The 23728-nt window shown below is 37.1% G+C and overlaps 1 protein-coding gene and 1 pseudogene across 5 annotated transcripts in view; one reads left to right on the top strand and one right to left on the bottom strand.

Annotated features, from left to right (window-relative positions):
• Window positions 1-23728, bottom strand: part of Ptprm (protein tyrosine phosphatase receptor type M) — an 825932-nt gene that overhangs the window by 308215 nt on the left and 493989 nt on the right. For all 5 annotated transcript variants that reach the window (XM_076837052.2, XM_076837055.2, XM_076837053.2 and 2 more), the window contains exons 10-11: window positions 20049-20250; window positions 17217-17319 (exon numbers count right to left, since the gene is read on the bottom strand). In XM_076837052.2, coding sequence (XP_076693167.1) covers window positions 17217-17319; window positions 20049-20250 — 305 coding nt within the window. The remainder of the gene's footprint in view (window positions 1-17216; window positions 17320-20048; window positions 20251-23728) is intronic.
• LOC143382795 (large ribosomal subunit protein uL30 pseudogene) lies at window positions 12447-13078 on the top strand (annotated as a pseudogene).

Raw genomic sequence — 23728 nt, 5'->3', positions numbered from 1 at the left:
GATGTATTTAAATACGTACATAGGAAAATTATTGGGATTCATTCCACTCTTTCTTTTTCCTATCCCCTCTCCCTTTCCTTCATTTTCCTTCATCTGATTATTCTTTATTCCAGTCAGAATGGTAATTATCAAGAATCTAAGTAACAATAAATGTTGGCAAGGATGTGGGGAATAGGGTACACACTTGTACATTGCTGGTAGGATTGAAGTTGGTGCAACTTCTCTGGAAAGCCCTTAAAAAACTAGGAATAGAACCACCCTCAATAATCATTTGACCCAGTTATCCTACTCCTTGGTATGTATCAACTTGTATCTTTGCTCCTGTATGCTTGCTTTCTATCCATTGCAGCAAAAGCTTTACTGTTGCAGGTCAAGTGAGCTAGAAAACAGATGTGACCATCAAAAGTTTAGGTGCACCCAACAGGAACACCACTGAGGGAGCACTGAAGTGAGATCCACCATCCACAGATGCCAGTTGCCAGAGGTGCCAATAAATCATCAGCTGCCATGGACAGTCTGGGTCTGTCAAGCTCTTATGTTGTATGACTCCCAGTATAAGATGGGACAAATTGTGGCATCAATAAATTATAATAAAATGATCTTCTTGTTTTCTCCATCCTGTCTTTCCAAGGTACCCACCACATATCAGGCCTTGTGCCAGGCACAGGGGAAAAATAAAAGGGGGTTTCAGGCACATCCTGCCTCTGTCCTTGAGGAGCCCATTGGGAGGGTGTTACAAATACCTCACACCAATGGAGAATTATTGTGACAAGGAACCAGGAAGGGTTTGTACAAAGCACAAAGTTACAGGACCCTCAGGGAGTGACAATCTACATCAAAATTTCTTCAGCATCTACTACATTGGGAGCATCTGGCTGGGACCTAGTACCCAATCACTGTCACATGCTGATGACACCTGGAAGCTGACTCTGTATTGCCCACATCACCAGTGTTCTCCTCATATTGAAAACATAATAGAACACAGCAGAGCACCATGAAGCACAGGTGCATTCCTAGCAATGCAGGAGGCTGCAGCAGGAGGACTGCTTGAGCCCAAGAGTTCAAGACCAGCTGGGGCAACCATAGCAAGACTCTGTCTCCAGAAACAAAAACCCCAAACACCATAGCAATGAACAAAATATTTAGTGACTTCAGATTCCTAGCATATGTCCCTTCACTTAAATCACTTTCAAGAGCCCTTTGTCAGTAACACAGCTGATGGAAGGTAATGGCTGAGTCGAGCTGGTGGCATTCCCCAAGAGTTCCCCACTCTGACTTACCCTGAGTAACTCTAAGAATTTAAGAGTTTTCTTCCCTCAATATCCATACTGTCCAGCTCCTCAAAGAACAGTTTTGCATCCCAAAGCCACCCATGAGCCTGAGGTGAAATACAGGCATGGAGGTATTTGGGGTGGGTAGGGAAATAAACTTGACGGTTTTGGATGGTCTTTATGTCAGATCCCTTCTCTAAATAGTTAAAGGACAATTTGTAACTACTCTTTCTACCTCTGTAATCCGTCCTCACATTACAAGATCTGTAATTCCTCAATTTTGATATTTAATTGCATATCCATTTTCATCACTAAGGACACATCAAAATATTATATTAATATTTCACTGATTTGGGACTGGAGGGGCCATGCAAGAATTTGGCCCCAAGATTAATATGGGGCTTCCACGTGGCCTGTCTTTCCACCTCCCCGACAGGAGCCCTGGGCTGCTGACCCCAATATGGGGCCTGGGCTCACCAGTGCACCTGGTCAGGAAGCCCTGGTTATAGGACTGGAGCTCTGATCTAATGCACAGAACCCTTCAGAGGAGACTGTGAAAAAAAAAAGAGAGAGAGAAATAGGGGAAGGAAAGTTATGCAGCATATTTTCATGCACAAAAGCAAGTTTGAAATGGAGTTTGAGGGAAGTTAAATTAAGTTACCTTGTATAAATGCTCTAATATCTCTACTCTATTATTATTATTATCTTTCCCCTGCCATTTTTACAGCTCCTTTCTAAGGGTGCTTGAGGAACAAACTTCATTTCCAAAATGAATTTTCAGAGATGACTGACATTGTCATCCAAGAAGCAACATTAATAAAAATGATCTTTGTTTCCTGCCAGTAAAAAATCCAGAGTCTTACTTTTTTAAACATAAAACTTACCTAAAAGAGGTGGAGGAAGATGAAGAAGTCAGGGGGATTTGGCACTTTCTGTTAACATACTGGGGCAAGTCAGCCACAGTAATAATGAAACAAGGTAATGCCAGATATAAAAACTAAAGTTTTACCACTGAGTGTCATTTTAATCTTTCTGACTAAGTATACCCTAATGAAAAAAGAAAATTTTTAGGTTAGAAATTAGAGTTACTTTCCTGAAACAATTTTAGCAAAGGTTGAAACCTTTCTATAAGGATTCAGAAGTGGGACAGAAGAGCATTTAGCCCAAATTGTTTAAGATGCCCATATGGTGCAAATTTCTTCAATAACTAAAAAGCACTAATTAAAAAGCTACTTTAAAGCGTTTCAAAAGAACTGGTACTTTCTTTTTTGATCTTCTGAAGACAATTAAAAATGGTTAAAGGAAAAAAGAACAACAATACCAACAATGAAGGACTGAAAAGTTTGATTAAAATAATCCAATCCCCCCCCCAAAAAAATCAATTTCGTCTCAAAATTAGTGCCTAAATACTTAGGAAGTTGTGTTGGCACTTGGCTTGAGGAGAAGGAGGAGGAGGAGGAGGAGGAGGAGGAGGAGGAGGAGGAGGAGGAGGAGGAGGAGGAGGAGGAGGAGAAGAAGAAGAAGAAGAAGAAGAAGAAGAAGAAGAAGAAGAAGAAGAAGAACAACAACAACAACAACAACAACAACAACTACAACCACCACCACCACCACCAAAAAAAAAAAAAAAAATAGCTTAAATATAACAATGAAGAGCATTCTGCTGCTGCTAAGAATTAAACCACAAGGATAAACCCTAAGGATTCCAATGATCATAATCTAGAAGCAAAGGTCCAATGTGGTTTCTAAATATTAGAAAAGATAGGAAAGATATTAACTCACAGTAAAGCCCTTCTTTTCAAAAGAAGTTGTGACCATATTGGTTCCAAAGAATCAGCAGGGAAGAGGTCTCCTGACCAAGAAAGGGTAGTGCAGACAACAGAACCAGAGAAGAGAAGGATCCATTTTGGAGGAGGAGGCAGGGTCCTGTGAGTCATGAGGCTTGTGGATCTGAGTACAGGACTCAGTGTTTCTCAGAAAGCTCATGGCTTTTGGGTAAGAGTGGGCCAATCCTTAACTTCCCCAACCTCAGTTCCTTCAATTGCCTAAGTGCTTCTGCTGGCATGTAACGAGGAAGGCTGCTCTAGATGTCTAAAAATCACTACATAAAGGAGCAAGCAGAGGCCTGGCATGCCCTAGCTCTTCACTCCAAGTAACAATTATGATTCATTTTTTATTTTCATAATTATCACTTATCTATCACAAACTACTAAGAAGAACATAATTGAGATTCAGGAAATATTAAACTAAAACCCAGAAGGTGTCCCAAGACATGGGCAAGATAAAGGCGTTACCATTTTATCTACACATTACACTTATCATTACTAGACAGGATAGCATCCACACTAAGACTGAACAGACTCCAGCTGTATTAGAGGCTGTCCTGGCTGGGTACATCTCAGTGATTATCCTGCTGCCCTTTCCTGTACATATTATTACTCCTTGCTTCTAATTGATGAGGAGAATGAATCTTGAAAAGTTGCACCAACAGCCCCAAGTTCACAGGAAATAAGAGACAAGATTTGAAGCCAGGATTGTCCAACTACATGCTATGGTTGCATTTTTTTAATGGTTCTTAAGATATTTGCATCCTCCTTTGCTGAAAAGAGCTGTAGTTTGTAACTTCTCCAACCAATAATGCTCCTCTTATGGCCAGAGTGTTTATATGGAACAACAGGTCTTCTACAAATCTGATGATTCCACAGAATGAATGAACAATATTAATGGCAACAGACAAGGTTTAGAAATTCTAAGCATATTAATAAAAGGAAGGAATATACACTGATCAGTAATCTAGTCAACATGTTTTGAAGGCAAATCATGATATTACAGTTCAACTCTCTTACAACATCATATTGCAAAGAATTTCCACCTACATTAATCCTCCTGACCATGCTGTGATTGGAGAAGGATATATATTTGATGCAAAATTTTACAAATACACAATCAGACTCAAGAGAGTTTTCAGAGTGACCCAGGGCACACAATTAGTAAAAGACATGGTGAGGAACAAGCCCAAAGTGTTCTTTGAAGGTGTGATGCCACATTTCTAAGACATTAAGTTGAATGAACTTCTTCATCTAAGAGACTAGACTTCACTTACTGTAAATGAAACTGGGGTCATTTGGAGAGAACTCAAGGGACAATACTCTTGATCACAGTCAGTTGCCTCCCACCCAAAGCCCCTGACTTGGAATAAGATGGGAAGTATCCATTTGAAAACAACCCACTATCCATCTGGAAGCCACAGAGGCCCATTTACTGAGTCTCTACCTCAATGATCTGTCCCATATGAAAATCAAGTCCTATTTTTCCTCATTAAATAAGCCTTCTAGAGTTTTATTGTTTTTATAAAAAAATAAAACAAACAAAAAGTACTATTGAGGTCTTGGCAGAGAACCGGGATTGGAAATACAGAAATAAAATCACAGAGAGAAGTCCTTGTCCTGAAGGAGCTGGCTCAGCAGGGCCAACATCCCTGACCAATGTGTTAAGTCTAGGGTGAGTTGGACTGGGAGAAAGGAGAACATGGACAGGCTAGGAGGCCAGGGAAGGCCCAAGAAAGCAGTCATCTGGGCCAAAACATGGAGTGCAGTAGAAGTGAATGAGTGAGAGAGAGACAGACAGAGGAGGGAGAGTGTAATGTGTGTGTGTTGGGGGCAGGAGGCAGCAGAGGAGAGAGTAAAGGGAAGATTCCAGTTCAAAATAATCAAAATGGTTTAGAGAAACCTAGCATTTTTTTTTCAATACTGAAGATTCATCCCAGGGGTGCTCTACCACTGAGCTATACCAGCTCTTTTTATTTTTTCATTTTGAGACAAGCTCTCCTTCAGTTTCCAAGGCTGACCTCAAATTTGGGATCCTCCTGCCTCATTTTTCCAATATGATGTGATTTCAGACATGTGTCACAACTGGTTCCAGAATGTTCTCATTAGTAAATGTACATAGTAGTCCCACCTCATGTGCAGTTTCACTTTCTGTGATTTCATTTACTAGCAATATGAAAATATTAAATGGAATATTCCAGAAATAAACAATTTGTAAGTTTCAAATTACATGTTGTTCTGAGTAGTAAGATGAAATGTTGTACCATCCCACCCAGGATGTGAACCATCTTTTGTCAGTGTGTCCATACTGTATATGCTACCCAACCCTTAGTCACTCAGAAACTCTCTAGGTTATCAGATTGACTGTTGTAGTATCTCAGAGCTTGTGATCAAGAAACACCAATAAGGGCTCCCATGTACAATAGTAGTAATGCTGGCAATTTTATTAAGGCATATTGTTGTAGTTGGTACACTTTATTGCCTGTTATTAATCTCTTACTGTACTTCATTTATAAATTAAATTATACCATAGACATGTATGTATAGGGAAAAACAATTACATAGCATCCAATGTTATACGTGTTCTCAGGCATCCCTGGCAGGCTTGGAACATAGCCCTATATATAGGCTAAGGTAGGACAAAACTATTTATATAGTTTCAAGCTGGAGGATGGCTTGTAGGGGCCTGCCCCCAAAAGTGCTTAATGTTGGAGACCTTGCATGTTAAAGGAAGTCTAGATTTATGTTAAGGGCAACAAGACTGGGATGGGTTGTGAATCAGGAAAATAAAAGCTCCTATAGCCAATGTGGGGCATGGCTAGGAGATCTAAGAAAAAAAAACAATGTGGACCAACGAAATGACTGAGGGTGGAGATGGAATGAAAAGGATGTGGGGAGCTGTTCTTGCCGGTCCTAAGAGATGAGAAGCTAGAAAAGTATTCAAAGGAGGCATCACGGTGACCTTCCTGATGGAGTCTGAAGTATGGCCATGTCTTATTTGAAGCAATCTTTCTGAATTTCTTTTCTTATTACAATAAATAAATAATTGGTTGATTCTAGGGTAATGTCAGGGTATTCTTTTATGCTTCTGAAATCTATGGTAGGGTCATGACATTTAACTTTTATCTAGGCTTAAGAATATAAGTTCAAAATTCTGTTCCTGACAGTCGAACTAGTTAAACACAGGTCTTGGGTGTCTTCTTCTCTGTAAAACTTTTCAGGTGAAAAAGGTTGATGTTCAATTCAATAAACATTCATTGCACACTTAATTAGGCTGGAGGTACTGAATAATATTCAGAAGCAAAATTATAAAACTCAGAGTATAATCCTTCTGCATTTCCTATTATATTTACATACATTTTCTGAACTGTTTAGCCTAGGAAAATAGTCACCCTGAACATTAAGTCCATAAATCTAATGAATGCTCCTCAGTGCTGGCCTAACCTCCTGTGAGAGTTTTCAATCTTATTAACTAGGATGACCACTACTTATGTATCTTTAGATTTTTCTGTAAGTTGCTCTTCTACCTAATGAATCTACAGCACCTTTCAATTCATTAATGAACCCTATGGGCCCCTTGCCTGTCACTTCTGACTTCCCCATCAGTCTCAGTTTCTTGTATCACATTCTTAGGAAGATACTCTTGGATCCCTTGCAGAGAGTCCCTCCTTCTGGCACAGGTTGTGAAGTAGCCTGGACATTTATAGACAACATTTATCATAGACCTAGCAAAATGATTTTAACATAATAGTGATCTACAGACAATTGGTGAATGAATGATAAATAAACAAGTGAATAAAAGCCAACTGTCAACCCTAAATTTTCCTGTAACACTTTCCAATGTTGTTAAGGGCAAGGATTTAAAGTAGACTCTGGTAATCAGAAAGAGGTCTTACCATGTCTTACTGAGGAGAAAATTTGCTATTACTGGACAGGGCAACACTCAGTAGGTATAAATAGAGAAATGTAACAACTGGACATATATCTAAGGACAACACAAAAGGATCATGAAGATATAAGAAAAAATAAACACCGCTTCCTAGTCTCTGTATTATCTAACAGGTGGAAGAACTGAATATTAATTTAATGAAGTAGCTGAAAATCCAATGCAGTAAGCATTGCAAGCATAACATATAACATAGTTGGGGATGAAACTGTGAAGGCATATTTTGGTATACTTTAGTGTACTCATAAGAAATGATTACTGGGTCTAGGGATGTAGCTCAATGGCAAAGCACTTGCCTTGCATATGTGAGGCACTGGGTTCAATCCTCAGCACCACACAAAAACAAAAATTGTCTACAACTACAAAAAAAATATTTAAAAAAGAAATGATCACATTGTGCATATTTATAAGAGGTGGTTGACCAAATGCTCTGCTAATGATAAAAAGCAGAGTTCATTACATAGCTATGCTCCCTCCCCTAAAATAAAATCACGATCCAGAAAAACCATAAGAAGTGAAAAGCAGGGTGTGCTCATGGGTCACTCCAGCTCTGCAAGTCTAGGACTCTAAGCCTATCACACTAGCTGTCACTATCTCTTCCCTATGATCTTATCAGTCTCTACAAACTTGGAATATTCACTCATATATACATGTATATATGAGTAAAGATTCTGAATCTTTAAAAAAATGAAAGTGAAGCAACTATAGTCAAGTCTTTTAGTCTTTGTCAAAATTATCAAGATAAATTTCTCCCAAAAGCTCTCAGTCTTATTGGAACACTCCTAGAAATACCTCCCTTCAACTTCTTGAAAGCAACAGTTGTGATTAAGATCCAGCAGTTCCCAAGAGCCAATAGTATTAGGTTATAAGATTCATAACTGAGACAATACACTGTCCAGGTGCTCAGGATTTATAATTGAAGCTATTTCTAATTTCTTTCATTGTTAACATTTAGAAAAGGTCCAGATACATGCGGGGAGAACCAGCCTGTAACCTCCTAAACTGCCAATGGAAAATGTGACCAACTTTTATTTCTCCTTCCCTCCACCCTGAGGAATGGCTTCTGGGCAGTTGGGTCAGACTGAGGGGAATGGAGAACCTGACTCTACACTCCCTCTGGGAAGGCGGCCATGGGTAATTTATAACTTCGACTATAAATGTCACTTATTCATGTAATCTGTAGGTCCAACCTTAGACATACATCTTTTTAGAGATGAACATGGGTTCCATTGGGGATAGCAGGAACTTGAAGCAGTATGATTAAAACTTGGGTCTTCCCTGGCTCTAGGCAAGAATTAGCCAAAGTCATCAGCTAAGCAGACTGCTGGCCTTCCTTCCCAAGCTCAGAGAAGCATTTCATACTCTGGCTTTCAGTAAACAAAGACTTATCTTCATTCAGCAGGCATTGCAGACACTCCCAATCATATAATAATCTCACAAGTGGCCAGCACAGACTCTGGGTGAAGGGGTGAGAGTGACATAGTGCCAGGAAGGCAGAGAGAAGCACAAGAGAAAGATCCAGATGGTTCTTCTGAAGAAGGACTAATAAAGTTACACATTTGTAGGGCTTATAAAAACAGATTTAACATCATATAATTAGATATTTCTAATAAATTATCAGATTCCCTGCTAACTCATTTTTCAATTTCTAGTGTTTTAGTATTTCCTTTAATGAGACTTTAAACAGTGTTATTGTCATTAATTGCTTTGATTAGTCACTATAGACTCTTTTCTTCTTCTACAAAGAATTAAGTATTTTTGATTTCTCTAAATTCTATTTCTAACAAAAATTGAAACATGGCAAGTATAAGACCCCCTCCCTTCATGCCCTGAAGTTTAGAGATGTCTTAACTGAACCCAAGGAAGAGAACCTTTTCCTTAGGCCTATCTTCCTGCCACTCTCCCATTTGCTTTCCCAGTGCCCCAGGCCCTCTCAAGCTCTTCTGAGCAACTGCAGTCCTTCTTCACTTGTTCATTAATTAACAAATGCCCCCTGAGGCCAATCCTCAGTATGAAGTGCAAGGCCATCCAGACTAGCTCAATCTCCCTTGCCTCTCCTTCCATTCTCTCCTCTCTGATTATACAACATTTCTCATTCCCAGGTCAGGCTCACCTGCGCAGACCTCAGCTGCCCTCTTGGAACATCTGTCTCTCTCCTTTTTAATTCCCTGTCACATAACTAACCTCCCTGACCACAAATCACACACACTCCATATCACATGCATTCCCTGAACAACATCCATCTGTGAGATTCAGCTTTTTGGCTGAGTTACCTTCTCTCCAAGCCTAAGCTGACCTTCCTCTGTATTGACCACCCCTGCTCTCTCACTGGTCCTGGCCCTCATCCCTATTAGAGGAGACCAGATCACATCTTGATCTGTCTCCCACCTAAACTGCTAGCCCCTAGAGAAGAGAGCCAACAATTGCTGACTGTGGGTCCCCAGGTGAGTAAAAAATACACATGATACTGACACAACTTTAAGAGATTAAGTAAACCATTATATCCTGGGTTTGGAAAGAGGAAAAAGCCACAACTCAGAGATAGTAAATTTGTGATGGTCATATAACTACCTAGTGACAAAGCTTGAATTTAAAACTAAATTCCCTGTTATCTTCGGGATTATCTGAAAAGTTAGATGCACAATTTATGTAATGTATAAAGCTGAGTAATTATTTGAATATTAGAAATTTCCTTCCTAGAATATGCTGAAGGAGGAGACTGATTCTGCCTGTTGACAAGGCTGGGGGTGACACCTCACATTATCATGTGTTTTAGACGGTCAAGATCTTTATTATTATTGATAGATTTAGTAGTTTCTAATTAATTTAGAGAAAAAATATTGCTTAGACCTGGAAATCATATTCCAATTCACAGTAAGCTGATTGAAAGTGAAGCCACTCTCAAATTTGTATCACAGAATCTTTATTTATTTTTTAATTAGAGCTTTATAGTCATACATAATAGTTGGGTTGAGTCTTTAGATATTAAAGTATACTTTGAGGTCTGACTAAAGATTTCCCTTTTTCAAAATAATATTGTCATTACAAAAGGAAAATATTATAGAGGTATGAACTTCAATGTGAGTAAATAACAAAAATAAAAAAACCGTATTTTTAAATCACTATTTAATTGGCTCCTTTAAGTCAGGTCAAACTCTTGAACCAAAACCATTTTTATTAGAAGAGACAAAATCTACAATTTCAGTAGTGAATTCGAACTCAGTTATAAAGATTGAATGGTCATAAAATGTGACTGAGTCACAAATATTTTTCTCTTAAGAAAGTAGAAGAGGAACCAGATTTATCCCTCATAATTTTTATTGGTTCAATTTAGCTGTATATAATGGAAGGATTTGTTATTACATATTCTTACATGCACAGAATATCACAATACAATTTGGCAATACCATTCCCCATTATATTCCCTTTCCCTTTCTCCCTGGATCCTTTCCTCTACTCTCCTATCTCCCATAAATTTTCATGAAACACCCCCCTCCCCACCTTTCTTTTCCTTTGCCCTCTCTGGCTTCTACAGCTGAGAGAAAATACTTGACCTTCTAATTTTGGCATATTTGCTTAACATAATGTTCTCAAGTTCCATTAATTTTCCTGCAAATAACATAATTTAATTTTTCTTTATGGCCGAATAGAGCTCCATTGTTTATCTATACCATATTTTCTTTACTCATTCATCTGCTGATGGACACCTAAGCTGAGGAACCAGATTCATGAAGGGTGAGTAAAGCACTAGACTTCCTTGAGTCAGTCAAGTGAAATGAACCACTGGCTCTTCTTAGGTACATCACACTTGTGAATTTTACTGTGCTTCCCACTGGTCTTTTAGAGTGGATATAAACAGAAGATCAGTTTTCTTTGTTTTATGGCTAAGTTTATTTCAGCTGGGCTCATAAAAAGTATAATTAGGGGAATTTGGGCTTTATCTCTGCAATAGAGTGACTTACACAGAATGCACGAGGCCCTGGGCTCCAACCTCAGCACCACCTAATGAATGAATGAATGAATGTATGAATGAACGAATCAATCAATAGTTAGAGAACTATAACTAGGTAATGATTCAGAGATCACTAGTGGCACACCTAATACAGAGCTGGGAAAAGTTCACTCCTTGTTTGTAACATCAATTTCTGGAAAAAAAATCACAAATGCAGAAATAAACTGTAGCCACATGTAATCTGATTTCAAAATACATAAAGAAATCAGAATTTACAGGAAATCTACTTATTGCTTTGCTATTAGAAGCAATTGTCAAGTCCATAATTCATTTTCATGTAAAATTAGATTTTTCATGATGTCAGATCTGAATAATTGAGACATACACAGGAAAAGCTAAAGAACCAGGGTTGCTCTTATGAAAAGAAATAGCACAAACAATAGTGATACAGTGGGAGGAGGGTCAGAGCACAAGCAAACACTTACATGGCATTTAGTATGTATAAAGTGTGAAGTGTTTTAAAATATATTTGCTCATTTAATCATCAAAACAGCCCACATTCTTGGTATGCTCAAAGACTCTTTGCATGGAGAAAAGAACAGAATGTTCAAGAAGGTGGTTTTAATTAAATCAAAATTTCCTTTTTTGGAAGTACAATTAGTGAGACAAGAAAATGGCTACAACTGCTTTAAAATATTTTTATTTAAATATTTCATTCATACTTCATACTTTTAACTCTAAGTTAAAAGTCATAATCAACTATATGCCAACAACTATAATTTCTAATATAGAAAGTTTTTAAAAACACAATGTATGATTATATCCTGTCTTTCATTAATAATAATAATGGTACTCCTGTTTTTGTCTCCAATCTGAGATGACTCAGATACACAGACACTCTTGTGCTGAATTCCCTTAAGAGAAATGGCTGTCTGATAAGCAGCTGGGAACATGCAGAAGGCTGATGGCCCACAGGAGAAAATCTCATTTCTTATGTAGCCCCAGGACCAAATAAAAAATTTCTAGAAAGCATAACACATTTTCTAAAAATAAATACAATTGCTTAACTGTCTACTTTTCCTCAAAGAATGAAAACCTGTTCTTTATATTGTTCTAAGAACTTGGCATGGATTTTTTGAAAAACAACATACTGGTAAAAAAAAAATACCATGCTTAATCCACTTTTAATTTCTGTCTAAATGGTTATAAAAGAATATCTGGTAAGAAGCTGGAGTAAATGAGGAAATATTAAAGTTAACAATGGAGTTTTAATATCTGTACATGTTTTTTGTAAAGCAGCATAAGAAAAAGATCTGATAGAAGAGTAAATAAAATCTGGAACCATAAAAGAGAAGAAAAAGAAGGTTCCTGCTGTGCCAGAAACTCTTAAGAAAAAGTGAAGGAATTATGCACAGTTGAAGGTAAAGTGCCTGAGGAAGAAGTTTGCCCAAAAAATGCATAAAAGGGCAAGGAGGAAGCTTATCTATGAAAGAATCAAGCATTACCACTAGAAATATAGGCAGATGTACCAAATAGGGATTCGAATGATTAGGATGGCAAAAAAAAAAAAGCTGGCAATTTCTATGTACCTACAGAATCCAAGTTGGCATTTGGCATTGGGATCAGAGGTATCAATGGTGTGAGCCCAAAGGTTTGTAAGGCATTACAACTTCTTTGCCTTTGCCAGATCTTAATGGTACCTTCATTAAACTCAAGGAGGCCTCAGTTAACATGCTGAGGAATTTGGAACCATATATGGAATGGGGGTACCCAAACCTGAAATCAGTGAATGAACTAATCTACAAGCGTGGATATGGCAAAATCAATAAGAAACAAATTGCCTTGACAGATAACACTTTGATTACTCCATGTGTTGATAAATATGGCATCATCTGCATGGATGATCTGATTCATGAGATCTACACTGTTGGAAAACACTTTAAAGAAGCAAATAACTTCCTGTGGCCCTTCAAATTATCTTCTCCAAGAGTTGGAATGAAGAAAAAGATCACACATTTTTGTAGGAGGTTGAGATGGTGGCAACAGGGAAGTCCAGATCAACAGGCTTATTAGAAGGATGAACTAAGGTCTCTACCATGGTATTTTTGTAATCTGGTCAGTTAATAAAACAGTACCTGCTCTCAATATGAAAAAAAAAAGAAAATAGTACACATTTTTACTGCCAACTATGGTAATGCAATCAAAGAAATAAAATTTCATAAAATTTGGACATAGTACATAAAATAAATTCCTGATTTTTATATAAAACTAAAGTCATTTTGTATTGAACATTTTTAATTAGAAGGATTTTATCTGGAGAAAACATTTGTGCTTTCCCCAACGAAATATTTACTATTTCACCTGAAATCTTACTTACCTAGGACACATCCTTATAAAAATAGAAAGCCAAAATATTTCTGTCATTCCTAATACCCTCAGCTTTTCCCTATTCATAATATAATGAAGTTCTTATTAGCTTTAATAATTCTCAGCAACAGAAATGATTCACAAATTGTTCTTTGAATATATTAAGGAAGCATTCAATTATAATAGCAATAATACTATGGGAAGTTACCAGTGACAATAATTTAAGCACCTTATTAAAATAGTTGAGGCTGTCAATTTGAAAGACAAAGGGGTCATATCCACTAAAATAACACCAACATATTACAAATCAGTTTTAAAGCTGTGGCTGTTGGTGTGGTTCCTGCTCACCTCCCTGTCCCCAAGGACAGATCACTGTAAAAGACATTCCTCCCCCACACAGTTTCTCCTGAAAAAATGAAACAGAGCAAGTACATACTTAAAATTTTAATCCTTTAAAATTTCACTGAAATGAATGCCAGAAGATTTAATTAGCATATTCAAGCATGGAATCTTAACTAAGAAGACACATAGCTCCAAAATATTTATGAACATATTAAAGTAACAATGCCTAAAGAATGAAAACACGAGTCATTTGAAAATTCTATCATATGAGGTACAAAAACATGAATGAGTCTCAGGCTGGAGAGTATCAGAAGGTAGAAAAAAATCATTAATGGACGCTCCTCACAGTGGATTATGCATTGTGTGCATGTACTTGTATATGTGTTTTCATGAGAGCAAAACTGCAGATTTTTCTTGGGAGAAGAAAAGCACAACAATTTATGCAAAATGTATCCTTTATTAAGAATTTCTTTCTTATTACCAAATTATAAGAGTTTTCTCTGTTGGACTGTGTCTACACATAATGAACAGTGGAGTGCAGAAGAGAGAAATAAGGTGATTCTAAATGAGTAAAAGAAAATTAAGCTTTTCCCTGTCTCATTAAAGAAAAAAAATTAAATCCACAAACAGATTTCAAATTCTCTCCTTGGTGCCTAGTTTACTGGCTGGAATGATAGAATTTGTGTTCTTCCTGTCCATCTCAGGATTTAAATAATTTTATGTGACAGAGGTGATGTGTTGATCAATAAAAAGACAACAATCATTTACACTGAGAGTTGAGTGCAATTTTAAGAATATGCCATAACCAAGCTGAGCTTTTGCAGTGGAATCGATACACAACCACCTTACCTAGTGAAATGGGTAAATGAAGTATGACTGAATTTTCAACACCAATGAATATGGATCAAAGAAAAATCAAATCAATTGAAAGAATGGGTTTTGGAAATCACACAATGACGCTATTCTTGAACACATAATACCGTGCACTTTTCAGGAAAGCAAACAGATGTTCGCTTCCATTTCCCCTTTTTCTTCTAGTATTTATTTATCTTATCATTTGGAAAATGCTTTCTTGTATTGCAGTTTGATTACATGTGCATTTTGCACATTTCCAGATGTGTTCAAATGTTTTTATCCACATTATGGCTTTATATTTTAGGTCCATATGATTCTCTAATCAGAGTTCTTATGTCTCTAAACATTAAATGAAATTGAGGATTTTAATATACCCCATTCAAGTAGAGGGGACTGTGGATTTTTTTTTCCAAACTAGTCTTTCTAGATATCCTGGTCTGCCATCTTTTCAATAGATAATCAGGCCTATTATGTTGTACTATATAATGAATTCCTTGATGAGAACACTCACTTATCTGTGAACAAAATAAAACAAAATTAAAAAAAAACCTTAACAGGTTAGGTTGTGATAATTTCATCTCTCAAATTTGAGCCAAGTTAATTTACCAAAGATAGGCATCCTTCCATAAAGGCAATCCCTGTAGTGGGTTTTCCTATAAAACTTACTGAATAGTGTCCCACAAGAATTGATCTTGATCCCAGTATTACAAATCTGGATGATAAAGACAAATAACACATTTATTATCTCAAGATGCCAATGCTGTGGAAGAAGGTAATATGAATGCATAAAGCAAAGTGACCCTGAGAAATTCAAAGAGTCAGTAAGAAGATGATGCTTAATTGAGGCAGAGCACTGATGAGCTTGGAAACGAAGGTGCTGGACTAACTATAGAAAATAGTGTGACACTATAAACCCAAATTGTGGCAGAATTTAGAGAGGTGGGCCTGGTGAAATGATTAGGCATCTGCAATGAAAGTCATGCAATCTGAACTCTGACAAGCACTTGAATCTTTTTTTTTTTTTTAATAGGCATAAAAACAGAAAGCCTGAGGACATCTACAGCTAACTAGTAAGGTCCCAAAGTCTCCAAAAGCAACTAGAAATGTATAAAAGTAAACAACAAAATAATGTCTTAGCAACATTTATAAGACAAAAATTGAATACCAGTTTGGAAGGCACCGATGCTTTCAAAAGATAGAGGAGGGGTGGGAAGAGGGTAACACAGACTGCCCAAAGAGAAATTACTTCAAAACTTAGAGTTGGAAAGATCTATGCAAAGACGTGGATGGAAATCTGAGTGAAAGAGTTTGAAGGTAAGTGCAGCAAGAATAGAAAATGTTTAGGAGGGTTCTGTATAAGAATAAAATATAGCAGGGAATAAGCACCTGTTCTTGAGAGATGGTTAGGATTTCTGTCTTTCAATTTGGAGGCACTGAATCTGAGAGACTTTAATTTGCTTGTGATTCCAACTCCTGTACTAATGACCTGTTATTTCTAATGCTGGGCAACCATTAGGTTGGTCAGAGAAAAAATGAAATCCCCAAGGCTATGTTTAGAATATAAATGTTCATTTAATGAAAATTCAGCATGTTAAGTGAACAAAGGGTAAGAAATTTTTTCAAATAAAACTTAGCATGATTCTATCCCAACATGACTTCACTATCAACTAATACTACTGTATTTATTTTGACTTTATGTATAAACTTGAGATTATTTTATCAAATACAAAGATGTCCAACTGTTTGCACTATGACACTGCAGTGAAAATTTCATCTAATATACCCAGGTTTTAAAAAGCTCATGAAATCTGGGTTCACAAAAGAATCCAGAAAGAAACCATACACAGCCTGACTTGTGAATGTAAAAGTTTCCTTGGAGTATGCTCTTGAGAATAATAGATAACTTTGAATGGAGTATATTCTGATAAGACAACTGTAAAATATCTAAACCCCTCTGAAGCAAGTAGAAATTTCATTTATATAGATTAATGAGCTTATGACAGGTCCACACTTGAGAGTTATCGTAGCATTTCTTTGCTCCTTCCTAGGAAGAATAAATTTATTTTATTCATTCACTGTAAAAGTTATACTTTGTAATTTCTTGGCTATATAAATCATAATGCAATGAAAAATTGGGCCTAGATGGTGGTAATAAACTTAAATCTGTTCAAATAAGAACTTTAGAATATTCTTTCCAATTACCTGTTTCCTTTAAAAAAATTATACATTGAATTTTCAATTGAGAAAGAAGCCAACTGACTGAAAATTAAATGACATAAAACGCAAATGAAAAAATAAACATTTTACTTAAAAATAGAGTTCTGGACAAAGATGTTACTTGCCCTTGGGTAAACATATTTCAGTAAGCAATTACCTTTTGGAAGTAAAGCTACCTCCAAAAAAGACTGGGACTTTGTTCCTTATCTTCAAAAGAACAACACACTTGTTTCAGAATAAATCCCTTCAAACAATACTTGACCACCTTACAGTGAAGACATTTCATTTTCCTCACTTGTTTCTTTTAATTAGACCAAATAAAAATATAGGTTTACATGCTGACTAAGGACAGCAAAGTTCTACAGAACTCATTGGGGAAATGAATCAACAGGATTTTAGTTTTCTTCTCTCTAGAGCCAGCCTACCCTCCTTCTGCTCCGTACCTGACAGGTGCGCCTCTGCTCTGTGCAGGTTTCAGCATGACTGTCACTGTATTGTCAGTTTGGTTCAAAGGTGTCTCAAGTTCATAGGCTGGCATAGATGGTGCTGGGGAAAAGGGCATAAGAGGGAAGACTCATTATTTCTGGTTGGTTGCCTCAGTGAACTTCTTACTTTTTTTTACAACAACAACAACAACAACAGCAAAAAATAAAATAAGAAGCACAGGGCATCTCATTTAAATTGCAGCTATCAACTGACTATTAACAAGCTCATATTGACAGACCCCTCTGATCCTGAGTGGAAGTTGGGAGAGGATCTGAGGGGGTTGTGAGTGTTGGTGACGTTTTGCTTCTTCATTTGGATTCTGACTAAATGGGTATAGTATGCTTTTGAATACTCATCAAACTGTATACTTAGAATTTACATGCTGTTTTGTAAAAAATGTTGTCTTCCATAAACCATTTACTTAAAAAGCATAGTTAAGTTTTGAAATAAGCACTAGGATCATAAAACTGAACTTCACAGGTCTTTCATTTAAGTAAAAGTTTCCCATGTACCAACGACCCATGGGGAGGGGCATTAACCCATTATGTCCCACTGTCTTATATGTGACACATCAATAAAAACTCAAATCAAGCAAGATGTCCTATAATATAGGTGTCTTATATATATGAAAATGGGACATAATGGGTTAAAGTAGAAAGGGGAAAACATGGAAACTGAAGAAAAAAAGGCTTGGGTTTGACTTTTTGTTATGTTTTGTTTTAACCAAAGCTTATGCACATTAATCACCTCTGAAGCTTCAGGTTATTATGTATCTTTGAAAGTAGGGGAAATGACCCTGTGTTCAAAGAGACAACAAGAGAGCACACCAGGCAAACATGATTCTACAAATGTTAGCTCTCTTCCCAATGTGAATCCTATTTCCAAGGCCATTTTCTGGCATTCTTTTTATTCTAGGTTTCTAAGTCTCACTACAATAAGATAGCAACAACACTTTTTGGTAATTATGCCCCTATCCTGGACAAGACAAATCATTGCATGGAGCTGTGACGTGGAGGGACACAGTTCTCTATCACCCACAGGTAGATATGTCTGATAAGGTAGTGGGAGACTGTTTCTTACAAATGCAGTTTTAAAATACATCTTAAATACACAAAAAGCTTTTATATAACAGACACAAGTTATTTCTCAGTTTCATCTATCACATTTTCTTAACATTCAAATTTGACACCAATTCCATTAAAAATTAACTCCAATCCACAACACAGAATTACATTTTGTATGTAAGTGGTTTTCTGAGGTCCATGAAAATAGAAAATAGGGCCCATAAACTAGCATTTTAATTTAATAAAAAACAAATAGTATTCTTGATGAGCCCACATGTCAAGGTTTTTTTTTCCTTGTGTGTGTGTGTGTGTGTGTGTGTGTGTATGTGTGTGTGTGTTTTGCTTTTGGACTTATGATCTTTTGAACTTGGTAAATCAACAGTGGTCAAACTCATAATTTTTAGTTAATAAATATAGGGAAAGTAAATTTTTTTCTAAAAGGATATCCTCCTTAAGATAATAATCTTTGAAAAATGGTTTACACTAGGAAAAATATTTAAAATTACTTGGAGTTTTTCATATGGGCACATAAATGCCAATAAATTAATGGACTAGATAATATTATCTTAATTCATATGTAAGGGTAAATTCACTTAATCTAGGTAAGAAAGGAAATCTATGCAAACATCATAACTAAAACCCAAATTTCTTGATTCCAACCAAGTCCAATGGTCTACTTGACCATTTGCATAACCTGTGTTATTTTTGAACCTCTAAGGTGGACGTCTTTTCCAACACTGTATTGGTCCTATAATCTAATGTTTTATACTAGAAATCAAATGTGCATTAAATTTCAACTCAAGTTTGCTTATATAATAAAAAAGTTTCCCTTAAGTTATAACTGCTTCAAAACAAAATTACAAACCTTGGCCTCAGAACCCAACATAACACTTTACAATAGTCTAACTGTGGTATTCACTTCCTTCTATTCCAAATACAAACTTTCACTAAGTTAGAAATAAATGTAGAAATTAGACTAAATATTGTTGATCTAACCCTGGCTGATTTAAAGAGTCACTTCCCTCCCCCATCTCTATCTCATCTACCCCATCAAAAGACAATCAAAGTCAAAACTCAAATACTTTCCCATACATACCCAAAGGAGTTAACAAAATGAAAGAAAATGTCCATGGAATTTAGTTTTATTGTGGTTACCTATCCCATACCAGATAGCAATTTCATTTCCTCTAGACTGAAGTAAAAAGACATTTTCTGCACAGTTGAACATGCCCAGAAATATTTCTCAAATTATGACTTTGGTTGGATGGGATAGCTGAGTCTCCAAAAAACCTGGAGGCCCTAAGAGCCTCATGCTATCTTAGTTGTTGCCTCTTTAGGATATAAACCTATTAAAGGTGAAGGTCCTGAGGGAGGCTGATCCGTTTGGAAGCAGATTCCACATGACACTGCTTTCCCACTCAACTCTCAGGACAGAGATTTCACCAGCAAGGCTTCTCTGGTTGGTGACTTGCGATTGGCAAGGGGATGGATGAGATAGAAACTTGTGCCTCATATTCAAGTCCTCCCAGGCACACTACTAAAATAGCAGCCACTTCTTACCTCATGAGGACTTTAAGCTCCCCAATTTCATTTAATTCCATGTGCCTGGGTTTCACACAAATAAAATATATTATTCTGTGTGAGCTCTGCATACTTGACAATGGGAATGGAGAAGTATAATAATGTTACTTCTGACAACAGGCATAACTCACGAATGCAGAATACCTGATATTTTGGTGGTAAACTGGTTTGTTGCTGGAGGCCCAAAACCCTTAGCTGTGCTTGCTCGAATGGTGAAGGAGTACGTGGTCCCCGGGTATAGTCCGAAAAACAGAAAATGGGTTTCATTTCCCAGTTTTGAAACTCTTCCACTTTGATTGGATAAATCTATTTCTGGGTCAAAGGAACTGACTGCTTTGTAAGTGATCTGCAAAAGAAGAAAAATGTGATAAAATATCTGGAGCAGATGGACCCAGATTGCGACTTTATCCAATAAGCCCTTCTGATGTATGCACTGTCAGACCTTTTATGATAAGCTCTCCTCTTCACTAGACTCTTCAAATCCTGAATGCAGTGAAGGGATGCAGGAACTCAGCCAAAACTGTTATGAGTTATTACCTTTATAGACAAAGGAACTCAGAGCCAGTAGATTAGAATGTAAAGGATGGATTCATGTTTAAGCTGATACCTTGAAGTTATTTGCTTTCAAAATGTCATTTTTGTAGAGCTACATAACAGCTGGTTTAGAACCAAATAACAAAAGAGACAACTAGCTCAAACAGACAAGGCTCTGACAAGCATAAGGCCTCATCTCTAATCTAGTGGCCATGATTTGATTTAGCACTGAATAGGATTATTGTCTACTGGGAACAAGGACACATTTAAGTGTTTTCATCAATGTAGGAACAGAGATCTGCTCCAAAAATAAATCCTAGATGCATGCCAGGAGTTGCTGATGCTGCAAATGGAGTGCTCATTATGGGCCATACTCATTTATTTGTTTTTTCAAAGAAATATTGTCAAAAAGAACTTTCTGCCACCATAGAAATGTTCTACTATGCCCTGTTCAATGTGGTGGCCATGCCACATGTGGCTACTGAGCACTTGAAATGTGGCTATTGAGTCTGAGGAAATGAACAATCCATTTTATTTAATTTAACGAACTCAAATTTCAGTTTAAATTGCCACAACTGACTGCTAGCTGCCATACTGAAGAGTGCAATCCTAGATATTTTCATGTTTGCTACATAACAGATATCATGCTGGATGAATCTGGAATGTTTGAAAATAAATATAACATAGGTACCTTTAAATTTTGCCCTTTCAAGTTATTTTTTAAAAAGAATTTCAGCATGAGTAGTTCATCAACTATTCAAGAACAAGTACTTTAGTGGTGATTACTAACTTCTACTGGTTATAATGACATAATTTTCAAATGTGGAATATTCAAAAGTTTTAAAATGCAAAACTGAGCACTTTTCTCATGTGCTTAGGTAAACTTACTTATAATTTATGTGCATGAACACTAACACTGTTATTATACGAAGTGATAATTGACATTCTTTCTTCTTATATTTATACCATGTCATTATAATTAAGAAGACCTCTCAGAAAGAATATTTAGATTGAATCAAGTGAGCTTTGGCAAGGAAATGTTTACTGTATATATTAATCACTGCAAAGTATAACTCTCTCAGAGTCAGGCAGAAGATATGTTGTTAATCCTCTGAAAAATATCCCTCAGGAGTTTAAGGAAGTCAGGAAGAAACAAGACCCTATCTACCACATAGCTGCTAATGAAGGAACCTCAGTACCATAACTTGTGTGGGTGTGTGTGCGCGCGCGCACGCGCCTGCTTACTTACTTGAGTAGTACTTTGTTCTCGAATTCCCAGAGAAGGGGGCAGCTCAGGGAGGCAGATCTCAACAATGATAGTATAATTGCTGCCCAAAGTCAATTTATGCATTCTTTCACATATTCAGAATGTGTTTGTCGTGTGGCCTACATGCCAAGCACTGTGTTCTGAGTCATGGTGAACTGTATGGTGACTCATACACTGTACCTTCCCTGGAGGGAGTAAACATCTGGTGAAGGGAAGGTTAAGGTAATCCATTAGCTAGTATGCAGGAAGAGTGAAATAAGGACTAGCACTATCCTTCAGGGCTATGTAAGTCTTCTCCTTCATTTAATCACCTTGACTAGAAACTTGAATGGGACACTATGCATACAGAACAAAGTCCAAACTCCTTTGCTTGGTGTTTCAAACTTCCTTTCATGTGCTTCTCCAAACTCATTTCTGAATACATGATACTGCCACATTATGGTACCCTCTGATTTTTAAGGAGATGAGCCCCCAGCACTCTTAGGGGGTTTTTCTGATACTGCTTTTGCTCATATACTTTTACCTGCCTGAGAGAGGAAACAGTCACCTCTGTGAGATTTACCTATTCAATTTCACTGATTCCACTCACACACTGATTGCGTAGAGGGACTCTGCAAGCATGGTGGCCTGTGGGTAGGCCAGACCTACTTTAGGAAGCTAAGTATCTGGATAAAGTGTTGGGGAGCTGGGGAGACCTACAATAAGTAAATTTATAATTCTATAATACAAAGAATAGGAGCAGCAAACAAGGGTGGTAAGATAAAAGGCTTTGTTGGAAGAAAAGGGTCCATACACAGCCATTCAGACTGGCTGGTGAAACTGGTGTCAGTGACACCGAGATCTGAACTTTATGCAGGATCAGTCAGTTTGTGAATTTGGAGAATAAGAGCATGGATGAAGTCCATATAGCAGGATTGTGCTTGCCCCAGGTAATGATCAGACAGAAAGCCTGTGTAGTCTTTGGGGGCTAAAGGAGTACACAGGGGCTATCCCATGCCTAGTTTTGTTCCCCAAGATTAAAAGTTTGAATATATACAATGGGCAACCTTTGAAATATATACATATATATTTGTACCAGGGATTGAACCACTTAGCCACTGAGCCACGTCCCCAGATCTTTTTTTATTTTGAGACAGGGTCTCACTAAGTTGTTGAGGCTGACCTCAAACTTGCAATCCTCCTACACCAGCCTACCAAGCTGCTGGGATTACAGGCATTGTGCCACCATGCCTAGCATCCTTGAATGCATTTAAATTGGCAATAAAATAATCTGCCTTTCTTTTATCACCTTGGATATATATCATACATATATGTATATGTACACACACACACACACACACACACACACACACATATATTTAATGTAACCTTGGATGAAAGTTTTATTTGATTGAAAGTGACAAAGTTTTATTTGATTAAAAGTAGAAGGGAGACCACTAGGAACTATGCCAGATTGTGAGTAGCTTTTTAAAATACAGGAGAGAGGATATTGTGGCTTCTACTAAGGTGCAGTGGAAAGAAAGAAATTAGTAGTGTTAGCATATTTTAAAGACAAAATAGAATTCAATGAAGGACTGGATATGGAGAAAAGAGGGAAGAATCAAGAGTAGGTAACTATGTTTCAGGCCTAAGCAAAAAGGTGAACCAATTTTTTGAAATCAGATGGAATGAACAAGAAGGAATTTACAGATGGATGTGTACATGTCAAGTTTGAAATGCCTTTGACAGTCAAGTGAACATATGTGCATGACATGAAGATATAATTTGAGAGAGGGCTAGGTGGGATGGAAATAGAGACCTAGAGGTGCTCAGAATTGCAATAATGTAGGATGGTTTAGAAATGGGTGTAATCACAGGGAGTTCAGAGAAAAAAAAAAAAAGGAGACCCAGAACCATGCCCATGCAGGCAAAGAGACAGAGAAGCTAGAAGAAAGTGAAATGACAGAGAGGAGCGAGGAGAGAGAAGGAAGAGAGAAGAGAGGGGGGCAGGTGAGCATGAGCATAAGTGCATTCTTGTTAAAAA

This window comes from Callospermophilus lateralis, chromosome 17, assembly GCF_048772815.1.
Source record: "Callospermophilus lateralis isolate mCalLat2 chromosome 17, mCalLat2.hap1, whole genome shotgun sequence".
NCBI lineage: Eukaryota > Metazoa > Chordata > Mammalia > Rodentia > Sciuridae > Callospermophilus > Callospermophilus lateralis.
Note: the sequence above shows the minus strand (reverse complement) of the source record. Positions and strands in the feature narration are given on the sequence as shown.